Genomic DNA, 15,071 nt, shown 5'->3' on the forward strand with positions numbered 1-15,071 from the left:
GTTTTTATATTTAAGGATTTCGAACTGCTTGAAAGCTATGAAATTAACTATGAGGGAGGATCAGAAAGTAACACAGAATAATTTTTTTTCTCTCCTGGAAATGGAGCTGGAATATTGAAATATCGCAACGATATACCTTGGGGTTTGCACTAAAGAGGTTATTTTGTTTTCATGTGCTGCTCTAGCTAGAGAAGCCCGAACTGCGGGACATACTTATGGGCCAAAGGGCATGAAACAAGTGAAATTCAAATCGACATGCATAACATGTATGTGGATGACTGTATGGACTGTAGCAATATTTACAGGTGGTGTGCATGCTTCCAAGACAGCCACGTGAACCCTAAGTGATTTGCCATGCTCCAGGTGGCTGGTAACAGTTGCAACCCCAAAACATGTCAGAGTCATTGAGGCAACGATTTTGAATGACCAACATGGGCAACTATGAACCTTATCGCGACAGACAACCACAAGGGCAACGGAATGATGACAAGCTTGAATCTTTTTGTGTGTCATGCCACAGAAGGGCATGACTTTCCAAAAGGAATCGTCAAGAGTGACAAGTCGTGGGTGTACCACTGCATGCCCAAGGCTGAGCAGATCTTTGGAACTGGAAACATGTTGGTTCTCCAGCCCAAAAAACATTGAAGGTGACTCACTCTGCTAAGAAAGTGCTTGTGACAGTGTTCTGGGATATGCATGGTGTGTTATTGGTGGACTTATGAACATGGGACCACCGTAAATGGTGCAGTCTACATTAAAACTTTGGTTAAGTTGCATCATGCCCTTCACAACAAATGTCACAAGATTAATGCTGATTGTGTCAAACTTCTCCATAACAACACTTTAACCACCACAGAGTCTGGAACTTCTGCCATTGGACTTTCATCTGTTTGGCCCCATGAAGAAATTCCTGGCCAGCCAACACTTCGAGACAGATGTGGAAGTGAAATCTGCAGTCCACCAATGGCTATACCCCAGCCAAATGGACTTACACAAAACAGGACACATAACTTACACAAACAGGACACACACTAAAACTGGCACCACAATGGCAGAAATGTGTTGGAATGTTGGTGACTATGTAGAAAAGAAGGTAAAAGATGTAAGCTCATTTGTGATTCTTTTTTATTTTGTTATCTATTAAACCTTTTGGTAGTAAAATTATTGAGTGTTACTTTATGATCTTCCCACGTTGTTGTTGTTGTTGTGGTCTTCAGCCCAGATGCAGCTCTCCATGCTAATCTATCCTGTGCAAGCTTCTTCATCTCCCAATACATACTGCAGCCTACATCCTTCTGAATCTGCTTGGTGTATTCACCTCTTGGTCACTCTCTACAATTTTTACCCTCCACGCTGCCCTCCAATACTAAATTGGTGCTCCCTTGACGTCTCAGAACATGTTCTACCAAACGATCCCTTCTTCTATTCAGGTTGTGCCACAAATTCCTCTTCTCCCCAATTCTATTCAGTACATCATCATTAGTTACGTGATCTACCCATCCAATCTTCAGCATTCATCTGTAGAACCACATTTCGAAAGCTTCTACTCTCTTCTTGTCTATACTATTTATCGTCCATGTTTCACTTCCACACATGGTTACACTCCATATAAATACTTTCAGAAAAGACTTCCTGACACTTAAATCTATACTTGATGTTAAATTTCTTTTCTTCAGATCTGCTTTCCTTGCTGTAGCCAGTCAAGATTTTATATCCTCTCTACGTGGACCATTATAAGTTATTTTGCTCCCCAAATAGCAAAACTCATCTACTACTTTTAGTGTCTCGTTTCCTAATCTAATTTCCTCAGCATCACCCATTTAATTCGACTACATTCCATTATTTTCGATTTGTGTTTGTTGATGTTCATCTTATATCCTCCTTTCAAGACACTGTCCATTCCGTTCAACTGCTCTTCCAGGTACTTTGCTGTCTCTGACAGAATTACAATGTCATAGGCAAATCTCAAAAGTTTTTATTTCTTCTCCATGGATTTTATTTCCTACTCCAAATTTCTCTTTTATTTCCTTTACTGCTTGCTCAATATACAGATTGAGTAACATTGGGGAGAGGCTACAACCCTGTCTCAATCCCTTCCCAACTACTGCTTCCCTTTCATGCCCCTTGACTCTTAGAACTGCCGTCTGGTTTCTGTGCAAATTGTAAATAGCCTTTTGCTCCCTGTATTTTACCCCTACCACCGTCAGAATTTGAAAGTGAGTATTCCAGGCAATATTGTCAAAAGCTTTCTCAAAGTCTATAAATACTAGAAATGTAGGTTTGCCTTTCCTTAATCTATCTTCTAAGATAATTCGCAAGGTCAGTATTACCTCATGTGTTCCAACATTTCTGCGGAATCCAAACTGATCTTCGCTGAGGTCGGCTTCTACCAGTCTTTCCACTTGTCCGTAAAGCATTCGTGTTAGTATTTTGCAGCCGTGACTTATTAAACTGATAGTTCTGTAATTTTCACCTATGCCAACACCAGCTTTCTTTGGGACTGGAATTATTTTATTCTTCTTGAAGTCTGACGGTATTTTGCCTGTTGCTTGCTCACCAGATGGTAGAGTTTTGTCAGGGGTGGCTCTCCCAATGCTATCAGTAGTTCTAATGGAATGTTGTCTACTCCTGGGGCCTTGTTTCGACTTCGGCCTTTCAGTGTCCTGTCAAATTCTTCACGCAGTATCATATCTCCCATTTCATCTTCATCTACTTCCTCTTCCATTTCCATAATATTGCCCTCGAGTATGTCGCCCTTGTCTAGACCCTCTATATATTCCTTCCACCTTTCTGCTTTCCCTTCTTTGCTTGGAACTGGTTTTCCTTCTGAGCTCTTGATATTCTTACAAGAGGTTCCCTTTTCTCCAAAGGTCTCTCTAATTTTCCTGTAGGCTGTATCTGTCTTACCCCTAGTGATATATGCCTCTACATCCTTACATTTGTCCTCTAGCCATCCCTGCTCAGCCATTTTGCACTTCCTGTCAATCTCATTTTTGAGACATTTGTATTCCTTTTTGCCTGCTTCATTTACTGCATTTTTATATTTTCTCCTTTCATGAATTAAATACAATATTTCTTCTGTTACCCAAGGATTTCTACTAGCCCTTGTCTTTTTACCTACTTGATCCTCTGCTGCATTCACTACTTCATCCCTCAGAGCTACCCATTCTTCTTTTACTGTATTTCTTTCCCCCATTCCTGTCAGTCGTTCCCTAATGCTCTCCCTGAAGCTCTGTACAACCTCTGGTTCTTTCAGTTTGTCCAGGTCCCATCTCCTTAAATTCCCACCTTTTTGCAGTTTCTTCAGTTTTAATCTACAGTTCATAACCAATAGATTGTTGTCAGAGTCCACACCTGCCCATGGAAAAGTCTTACAATTTAAAATATGGCTCCTAAATCTCTGTCTTACCATTATATAATCTGTCTGATACCTTTTAGTATCTCCAGAATTCTTCCATGTATACAACCTTCTTTTATGATTCTTGAACCAAATGTTACCTATGATTACGTTATGCTCTGTGCAAAATTCTACCAGGCAGTTTCCTCTTTCATTTCTTACCCCCATTTCATGTTCACCTACTATGTTTCCCTCTCTTCCTTTTCCTACTACTGAATTCCAGTCCCCCATGACTATTAAATTTTCGTTTCCCTTCACTATCTGAATAATTTCTTTTCTCTCATCATGCATTTCTTCAATCTCTTCATCATCTGTGGAGCTAGTTGGCATATAAACTTGTACTACTGTGGGAGGTGTGGGCTTAGAGCCCATCTTAGCTACAATAATGCATTCACTACGCTGTTCATAATAGCTTACCCATGCTCCTACTTTTTTTTCATTATGAAAGCCACTCCTGTGTTACCTCTATTTAATTTTGTATTTATAGCCCTGTATTCACCTGACCAGAAGTCTTGTTCCTCCTGCCACCAAACTTCACTAATTCCCATTATACCTAATTTTTAATCTATCCATTTCCCTTTTTAAATTTTCTAACCTACCTGCCCATTTAAGGGATCTGACATTCCATGTTCCGATAAGAATGTCAGTTTACTTTCTCCTGATAATGACGTCCTCCTGAGTAGTCCCCGGCCAGAGATCTTAATGGGGGACTATTTTATCTCTGGAATATTTTACCCAAGAGGATGCCATCATCATTTGACTAGAGCTGCATGACCTCAGGAAAAATTATGGCTATAGTTTCCCCTTGCTTTCAGGCGTTCACAATACCAGCACAGCAAGGCCAATTTGGTTAATGTTACAAGGCTAGATCAGTCAATCATCCAGGCAGTTGCCCCTGCAACTACTGAAAAGGCTGCCGCCCCTCTTCAGGAACCACACATTTGCCTAGCCTCTCAACAGATACCCCTCTGTTGTGGTTGCACTTACAGTACGGCTATCTGCATCACTGAGACACGCAAGGCTCCTCACCAATGGCAAGGTCCGTGGTTCCCTTGTATGTGTGTAATATCTGTGGTGAGATATTTGTGAATGATTTAGATGTAGAAAAATATGTAAGATTCTGTAGCAATATCACAAGTTTTTTTTCAGTTTTACATAATGTGAACGAGATGAATGTTATGGTGGCCCAAAGCAGCCAAATCAGCAGTTCAAGGAAACACAACAGACGGGTGAGTCACCTTTCGCCCTTGATTCAAATAAAGCTATACAGTTCCACACATTGGACACAAGTAGAACAATGTGAAGTGACATGGTCAAAGCACACTGGACTGAACCCTGGCAGAAAAACAGTGGCTACACATTATTTCTCAAAGGCTTTAGTAAATGGATCAATTAGGAACAGCTTGTAACAGTGCTTCAAAATAACCACAAGATACTGAAAGAATATGATAAAGATATGCTATATAAATGTATAAACAAAGAAGTATCAAGGCAAGAGCTGTCTTTGTTTCAGATACAAGTTCAGAGAGCATATGTTGCACTGTAAATATTAATATTTCTCACCTGTTGGTTATAAAACACAAATGTCAATGGTACATTTTATAGCACAAATTCATGTATCAGTCTTATGGGCAAATGTCATTAAATGTGTACAGTTAATGAGGCAGTAGTTTTGCATAGGTATGTCTAATGACTTATGTCATCGCGAACTGTGAAATAAATGAAATGAATAGAAGTGTTAATTAGATAAAGTTTCCTCTAAAATTTATTTAAGAACCTTTCCTTGCATTAAGTAATACAGTCAGGGAAGAATGTGATACGATTTACAAAAAGAGGGATATTGAATTCAGATTTGCAGTTGCAAAACACAATGGCAGTTGTAATTTAACCCATAAAAAACAATGCACATCTGTCCCCCTAAAACACACACACACACACACACACACACACACACACACGCACGCGCACGCACAACAGGAAAGTATGATGCATAATGATTTCCAATTCTCACATACCTCATTATTGTTGGATAATGGTGTCTGCACTATGTGACAGCATAACTTCAGAAGATTACACAATAAAGCATCCCAAGTAGCTGGTCTACTTTGTTTTGATTCACTTCCCAGTACTGATGCAAAAAGGCCTCCAAAACATGAAGAAGCATCATTTGTGCCAATGGAAGGTTCCGATATACTTCTGCAACGCACTTTCTCTGAGCTCAAAATGTAATTGTATGCCAAATTTGCTGAAAAATTATAAACCAGAGAGGAACGTACTGAGTAGAAATAATTACTTCCCTCCAAACAAAACCATATTCTATTTTAGAATAAAATCTTTTTGGGTAAGATGTAATAGTATAATTTCAAACTTCAAGTGTAAAATGTGACTGGTATTTCTTATTTACAGAAAATGGCAATGCATCATGATGATGAAAAATATGTCAATATGTCAGTCTTATTTACTTACACAGAAAAGGCAAACTGTCTTAAGAAAACAGTGTGACTGCCTTTTGTAATTTTTTTAATTATGTATTTCAGCTAGAACCATACAAGTGGTATCATTACCATTTTTGACTTACTTCCAAGTAATTATTACATGATTTGAACACTTTATGTTTAGTAACTCAACAACTGAATAGGCCTGAAGAGGAACTCACTATGTAATGTACTCAAAGCATCTGATGACAACTTGAAGTCAAAAACTGTTAATGATATCATGTCTAACCTGAGACTGAATCTAAAATATTTTTAAAATTACATTTTGTGGAAAACCAATGTACAATTAAACAATTTTCATATACAACTAGCCATGGAATAGAAACCTTTAACATAGAGCAATAGTTAAAATATTAATATACTGAAAAACGTTATCCTGTCACTGACAGAAGAAACATACACAATCACATAATTAACAAGTGGAAACAGTAAAAAGGGAAGCACATCAGTTCAAACAAGGTAACTTAGTTCACTTGTAATTTCACGGCACACACTGCTACTGGTTTAAATATATATGACTGACTTAACAATCATATCTCTCTCTCTCTCTCTCTCTCTCTTTCTCTCTATCTATCTCTATCTCACAGTGTGTCTGTGTAGAAATCAGGGAAGGGGGCAGGATGAAAGTGATCATTACTTGAATGATAGATTTCAAGATTTAAGTACATGCAGCATAATAGACCATGGCTAACTTCTTTTGCTAGTCATCATAAAACATTTTGAAACTGACAGCAATTTAAACTTGTTTTCCTGCACTAGGAAAAGTTCTTAAATCTTTTTGAAAAAGTCTCTAGCACTCCTAACCTATCAGGTTCTATAACTGTCATTCCATAGTTATACATCAACAACGATAATTTCTCTCTGTTCCAGTAACTTTAAGACATGTTAAAACAAATTTCAGCATTGCAGAAGTCGTCGTTTAATACATCCCACGATATTTCAAATGGGCACCTGCCAGTCATCTTCAAGTTGGTCACCGAAAACTGATGAAGACTTGCTCCGTTCCACAATATATGTAGTTCTGCACGTATTCTGTACATGCATCAAAATCAGGTTGACATACTGATCACACTTCCTGGTGGCAGCACCTCAATGGTGGAACTGTGGAACTCAACTGTCCTTTGCAGTACCGTTCATCGGCAAATGCTCACATCGCATCTGTAACTTAGCTAACTTTATCAATAGATTGGGGCTCTCCGCCTAAGCAGTTCTGACCACAGTTTGATGTGGTACCACCTTTTACATAGCTCCCTTTTGCAGATTCTTTGACACTAATTGGCAAATAGTTTCAGGTGGGCTCACAGCTTTGTTTCAGCACACACTATCCTGAACCTACCTCATGTTCAAACAAGAATATTCCGAACAGACTGATGGCACTGTCATGGACAGCCCTCTGTATCCCTTGATGGACAATCTTTTTATGGAGGATTTCAAGGCGAGAGCACTTGAATCATCTGCCCTTAAATCAAACATATTTTGGAGGCATGTGGATAATGCTTTCATAGTGTGGTCTCATGGAGAAGATAAACTGATGGAGTTTCATCACCACCTCAACTCCATTCATAACAACATTTGATTCACTATGGCAGTAGAGAAAGGTGGATGTCTGCCTTTCTTGGACGTCTTGGTTAGACGAAAGAATGCTATCTCTCGGGGGAATTCAGTTGATCATATGTCCACTCATCCTGATTTGTATTTGAAAGCATCAAGTTATCATCCATTGCAAGCTATGAGCATGCTTAAAACATTCATACACAGGAATCGCACTTCACACAATTAACAAAATATTTCAGTCTATTATGCCATGATCGAAGGGATTTCACTTTAAAATCCGATGTTTCATCCCCAACTGTAGGAGACAATTTCAAGGCGTAGCTTTGTCGAATGTCCAATTCACACCCTGCAGTGAACCAAGGCGAGAAATGGACATTTGCCAAAGCTACAACCCCCTTGAAAATGTCCTCTGCAGATGGGGATGAAACGACAGCTTTCAAAGTGAAATCCCTTCGACCATGGCATAATAGCCTGGAATATTTTATTAATTGTGACAATTCCAGCTGTGAAAGTTTACATTTTACAAAGAGTTCTCACTGTCTCAGATTTGGATAGATTGCCTAAGGAGCTCGCCCACCTGAAAACAGTGTTCAGAAGAAACGGATTAACCACCTAGCAAATTAACAGGACACTGTCAGTTAAAACCAAGACTCAGGAAACGCATAAAGAAGAGAACATGCCAGCAAACTCTGTAGATTTTCTTCCTTTTTGTCAGCAACATTTCATTTAAAATAGCAAGATTCCTCTATAAATTTCAGCTGAAAATGATTTTCTGCCCCCCACCTACGACTGTAAATCTTTTGGAATTAGAGAAGGACAACTTGTAATTGCGGAAGGCCGGAATTTACAAACTACCTTGTCAGTGTGGCATGGCTTACATAGGACAGATCACACTTATGGTGAAAGAATGTTGAACTGAACCTCAACAATGTACTCGCCTCGGACAACTAAGCAAGTCTTCTACTGCTGCACACTGTATTTCCACTGAACATTCAATGGAGTATGATTCTGAACACAAAAACATCTTTTTGGGTCTGCATTATTGAAGAATTAGTGGAAATACACCTGGAGGAGAAGCTGATGAACTGTGACTGCAGCTAACAGTTGGACAGCGCACAGAACCCCATCATCTCCACAATTTGTTATAATCGAAGACGACAGTGTGTGCCAATGGCCACGGCGAGTGGTAATGCAGAGTACAGCTGTTCCACAGTTCCACCAGTGATGACACTGCTGCCAGGAAGTGTGACATGTCTATCAACCTGGTTCTGATGAATGTATGGAATACCCACTGCATGCTGTATACTGTGTATTGCAGCAAGTCTTCGTAAGTTTTTGATAGCTCACCTGAAGATGACTGGCAGATGCCAACATGAGATACTGTGGGATGTATCAAACAACAAGCGTCTGCAAGCCCTTTGTCTGTTTGAACATTCAATTCACAACTTAAAAGACATGTACTTCAACCCTTTTCATTCATTATAAGGTAATTAAATTAAGTACAAATGATGCTAAGAGATCTTGAGGAAGGTAAAAAGAACAGTTTTAGAAAACGTATTTTCAGATTGTGTTTCTTGTTTATGCCTCATCCAGTTTACCATGTGACTGTAAGATGTGAGCACTTCCTGATAGGAAAACTGAGGAGATTCTCATGGGACTCAGGAAGTGTAAAAAGATGTAGAGGATGTGTGTCAAGCTGTCTGTCATTTCTGCGCAATTTTCTGTTTTCTTAAATTATACATATTCTGTAACATATGGGGTCATCCAGAAAGTAAAGAAAATTTCGGCGTAAATGAATAAAAATGAAAGATTTTTCAACACCAAACTTTGTAAATAAAGTTACAGTATATTACCCTATCTTTCAATGTAGTCATCTTAACTGTCAAAGCACTTAATGTAACTTGGGACCAATTTTTCAATTCTCATGTTGTACTCCTCTACCGTCAAAGACATGAGCCAGCATGTCACTGCTTCTTTGAGATCTTCATCTTTTGCTAACTGTTTTCCACTCAACAACTTATTTAGTTTCGGGAATAGTGAAAAATCACATGGTGCCAAGTCAGAGCTGTAAGAAGGACGTAAAAAAATGTCCCATGTAAGACGCTGAAGTTTTTGCAGTGCTTGAGCTGATGCTAGAGGCCAAACATTGTCATTAATGAAGAAAACCTTTGCCAACAACATTCCATAACAATGAAGGCATGTTCCTATCATCCCAAATATTCTTTATTTGCTTATAAATTTCAATAGGCCAAAATTTTTTGCATTCTCACAACAAACAACACTACACACTTGGCATCTGGCAGGATTTTCAATGGGATCCACTATTTCGAAAGGTTACAGAACAAAGAGGTATGACCGCTCAGCAACAAAACTCGGCTCACAACGAGACGGGGGAACAAGCTAACTGGCACGTTTGCAATCGCAGTAGTGGGGAATCGACAGTGGGTGATGTACACAATCTTTCTTTAATTTCTGGATGACCCTCATAATTTTGAACTTAAGCTGCCTGATTAAAATACAAATTAAAGTTTCGGCAATTGATGTGACCATGAGGAACACTATAAGTCACATTTTAACAGTACTAACTATTTAAAGCTGCATGCAAGAAATTTTAATTTGTAAGTTGTGTTTCCTGTAGCTAACCACAAACTTAACAAAGAACACTTTTTTATATCCATCAGATTCATGGATGCCCCTCATTCTGTATCTGTCACAAATGCATCCATACGTAGTGTAAATATCGAAAAAAGATGAACATCCACATATGTAAAAGCAGAAAACATATGCAGAAATAAACAGATTTGGCAAAGATCGCCACAGGTACAAACAAGTGCTTGCGGCTTGTTACTGAATAATATCCCAATTAGAATACTAATTATAAAACGAGTCAAAAATCACCCAGTGGATATATTTTTACAATCATCATAAGAGTCAGACTGAAGACCACAACAATACAATAGTATGTGAAAATTTCAATACGGATTTATGAAAAGGATTTGTTGAAAGAAAAAATATGGAGCCTCCTGTTCATGATATATATTCTAAATTCTGGGGATTTGAACTGCCTCTTCTTCAACACATCCCACATCATTTGCCTGGTCTTTATTTACACTAGCCCCTCTATGGTCTTCCTCCCACCCCCCCCCCCCCCCCTTTCTATGCCATACTGCTTTATCCTTTCTTATCCGTCTTTGCACATTTTTTTTTTAATTTTTCATATTTTCTCCTCCATCTTTCTCATTGTTTTTCTCTTTTTTTCCCATCATTTAGATTTTCACCTTTCCAATCCCTATGCTATTTTTCACCACTTTTTATTTCTTTGTATTTCACATTTATATCTTTCCTATACACTTCCTTCAAGCTGTTGTCTCATCTTTAACTGATCAGTTATCTACAGCACACTATTAGGACTCTGAATTTTGAAGATGACCTGTAAAGCTATATTTCCCAATATTACCAGTGCCATGTCTCCTGCCTCATCCAGGACGGGGAATGAGATTTTTCCTTTTCCATCATTCCACTTGTATCTATCCACCTGTAGTACAAAATTCAATGATATTTTTAAATTCCTCTGTCTGTCTCTAATGTTCCACTTGCTCCTGTTCCAGCATACGGTAAAATGACATTCTCTTCAGTCACAAGCATGATTAGTATCAATATCTTTAGTTCCACTGAGTAGTTTTACAAGACTGAGATATTGTTGCAGACTTCAGAACATTCACATTGCTCTGATGCGAGTAATCTTTAAAATGAACTGAACAGAATTGCCAAGCTTGAACTGCCAGGAAGCAGTAACATGACATGAAAATGTAAAACACTTACATGGAGATGGGAAAATACTAGCTACTTTATTTACTTTTCCAAAAAATTTTGTCCCAAAATACAGACTTTAATTGCTCATAACTATTGCTCCAAATTATGTTCCCGCAGACTGCATTATATTCTTGATACTCCAAAACCTTCATTATGTTGGAAAGAGGTCACTTTCAATAAGATGTTAGCCAAAGCAGCATAATTTATTTCTGAACAAGCAATGAAAACTGCTTGTTATGTAACACATTACACATTTGTGGTAATTTTTGTATATTTTACATTATTGTTTTCTGTATTTCTCAATATTGACAATATATTATACAGATATATCTAAGTATTTCTGCATAAAAATGAAAATAATTTTTGACAACATAATGTAATTGGATAGATAAAAAAAAATCTAGTCATCAAACGGTGGCAGGGGAATACACACACAAAATAGATTTTATGCATACAAGCTTTCGGAGCCAGTAGCTCCTTCTTCCAGCAGAGTGCTTAAGAGTAAGGAAGGGGGTTAAGAAAACAGACTGAAAAAATTTAGGAAAAGGATTAGAGTTCTGGAAGTCACCCAAAACCCCAGGTTAGGGAAGATTTACCAGACAGGATAAGATGGGTATTTCCTTACCATTCTGTCCAGTGTCTTTCCTGATGCAGGGTTCTGACTAATTTTTCCAAACTCTAATCCTTTTCCTTCACCCCTCTTGTTCCCCTAGAATCCTTCTGCTGGAAAAAGGAACCACTGGCTCTGAAAGCTTGCATACGGAAAACCTTTTTTTATATGTGTGTTCTCCTGACCCCGCTTATTATTTTTACAGAATGTTTGTTATCTGAGAAAGGGTTTCTGCAAAATCACTGCACGTAGCAATCTTGGTTAGCTCTCTAATGAAAATGGTTTTCCCACATGCAATAATTCTGTTAGCTTCTTAAATACTGGTCAAAATGCACTATGAGGCTAAGAGTTTTTGTAGTGGGAAATGAAATATGGCTCTTCAGGAACAAATTTTAATTATTGTTGATTCCATTTCACATATTGCAATTTTATCACGAAACTATCACTAGAAGCTGCATTTCTTAACTACAACAACAGATTTATTGGACGTGATAAAGCGTTGAAATCTTACCAACACATTCGACAATGCTTATCGCTGTTGACAGATTTACTGCAGTGAAGTTCAGATTTAATATCAAGTCCACTAATTCACACTGTGCATCAAGAGGTCCCTGGCGATTGGTGAGTGCACCTGTGGTTTGAACTAGCTTGTAAATCAGCTGCAACAGCAGTTCCTTCAAAGAATTACCCAATCGGCTGCCAGGGCTGATAACATCACAACGGCTCTGCAGCCGAACAAGCAGCTCTCTCATTGCTCCACACACCGAGGGGCCTGCCTGCTGCAAAACCAAAATCATCTGATACCACCAACTTACACATACACAAGACAAACACATAGATAGAACAGAAATTAGGCATCCAAAAGAAAGACTTTGGTCTCCAACCACCTGTCAATTACATCAGAATCTACTCCCTAAGCATTTGTACATAACACTTTTACAGTTTACATTTTACAACTGGAATTATTTAGTACAGTTATCCTTTCAGCATTTCTTGCGATAAAATAACACCCAAATATCGTATATATACTAGTGTTGTCTCACACCTAATGATTTTCATCCAGTACCAAGTTTTTATGTACACTTTGCAATACTTACAGTGCCTTTGTCCGATGAGACGTAACTGAGACTCGAACCAGAGAGGAAACGCAGTAACATCGGAAGAAACTGTGGATCTTCAACAATCACACCAGATGTAGCATGAAGAGATACTTCGACATCATCGAGTCCCATTGACCAAGCTTCACCACTCGGAGTCTGAATTTGAGGCTGATTCGCCATCAGTATAAGACATTGGAATGCAAGGCACCAAACACGGAGCGATACCCCGGGTTGCTGGGCTAGTGCCGAAATCAGTCCTGATACAGCTCGAGTTGTCACACGTACAGCAGGAACAGCACCTGGGTCAAACAAGCCAGGTGCTCCACCCACAGGCTCAAAAGCACTATCACTGTTCAGCATCAGCCACAGCTGTAGCACCAGTTCTATGTTCATCCAAGATTTCTGTAAACCACACATCATAATTACATATACTGCAAAGAAATAGACACACAATGGAAAAATAATGACCCCCCACCAACACACACACACACACACACACACACACACACACACACACACACACACACACACACACACAGCCTCTGGCCACTGCAGTCTTTTACACAACATTGTCACAAAGAAATATACTTTATATAACAAAACGAAGACAGCCACAAAAAAGCTGTACAAATGAGAATTTATTGCCTCTGAAGTAAAATATTCTGCACTGGAAGGAATAATTGTTTGCTGAATGACATCAAAATTCTTTGAGATGAGAGTTGTCAAGAGCTTTCACTACATATTTTTATCCTGCTCTAATTATATACTTTTTCTCAGTTTTTATTTGCTTAAGCAGCTAACAATATCCTTAAGGTAAAAATTTTCTCAGAAACAATAGTTCTCAATCTGACTTATCACCATAACAGAAAAATCACGCATTCGGAATAAAAGAATGCATTCGTGAAATGTTTGTCATTAACATTCTGTATGAACCATAGAGAAATGGCCATCTCCCTTATACTTTTTTGAGCTCTTTAAGTGTAAAAAGTAGCAACAAATGTAAGATTATAAAACTGTTTCACTTGCATCAATTTTATTTTTTACTCTCTCTGGTTATATTAGGGAAAGTAGATGAGTCACCTGAAGTTTGTATTTTTCAAATTAGCTTCTCCTCAACTGAACTTCAGACCATGTGAGATCTGTCACAGATTTCTGATCAGCGTGCTGTAATCTCAGAAATGTTCAATGATCTCCAGTTGGAGAGACGTTGGACATCACACAAAGGCCTTCTGTTAACGTTCCGAAGGTGTACATTCTGAGATGCTTCAAGAAACATATTACTTCTTTACATCTGTTTCTCAGGAACCAATCATTTTGGGCTTAATGCGCTGTATCACGACAGTCATTACTGTGGTGCACTAACAAAATGGAATACGGAGGGAGGAAAACGGTATTTGTAATGGTACATACCACTCCTTGGAAGGGATGTCTATCCTTGTGTCATCTTCCTGACGAATGATACTGACAACAAAAGTAATTTATATAGGAAAAAACTCATAACATAAAATAATACGTCTAATGCAAAGGTGCCGATTTGTGTATTGTTTTATTTTTGTTTCACAAGTGGTGAGCCATACTGAGGGACGATACATGTCTTCAGAACAGGATAGTAGTTGAAATGATTTAGTGAGAGGAAATATATGTTCGAATGTTGCAAGAATTACTCTGTGGATCACTGTCCTGTCCTAGAGAGGCTCAGATTTCTGAAGAACAATTTTATCAACAATCTTTACAGTTTAAAATGGTACTCAGATGAACTTTTGATGCTGATCTTGTATGCAGAAGCATTAATACATCTGATCAGTATGAGTTGTCAATATACACATAGTAAACGAAAATATCTCACATGTTAAGTTGCAAATGATGTGGAAAGTTTATACCTAAAATGTGACATGAAGAGAACATTTTTTTATTTAAATTCATTACTACTGTTTATTGATGACATTTGGAAGATCAATGTGGGGAAGTACATTGTCAAACTATTTGACATAAAGATATAACAACCATCACACAGATCAATCAACAGCAACCACAAAATTACTGCGCTGTGTACCCTTTGCTTCACTCTGTATATAACTTTCAGGGCACCTATGTAGATTTAC

At 38.3% G+C, this 15,071-nt stretch overlaps 1 protein-coding gene across 1 annotated transcript in view; it reads right to left on the reverse strand.

The window, feature by feature from the left end:
* The window catches only part of LOC126463579 (baculoviral IAP repeat-containing protein 6), a 314,074-nt gene that overhangs the window by 129,602 nt on the left and 169,401 nt on the right, over window positions 1–15,071 (reverse strand). Inside the window, 3 exon segments of the mRNA XM_050096169.1 lie at window positions 5,413–5,642; window positions 12,381–12,645; window positions 12,967–13,371. Of these exon segments, the coding sequence (XP_049952126.1) occupies window positions 5,413–5,642; window positions 12,381–12,645; window positions 12,967–13,371 (900 nt within the window).

This window comes from Schistocerca serialis, chromosome 1 (assembly GCF_023864345.2).
Source record: "Schistocerca serialis cubense isolate TAMUIC-IGC-003099 chromosome 1, iqSchSeri2.2, whole genome shotgun sequence".
Lineage (NCBI taxonomy): Eukaryota > Metazoa > Arthropoda > Insecta > Orthoptera > Acrididae > Schistocerca > Schistocerca serialis.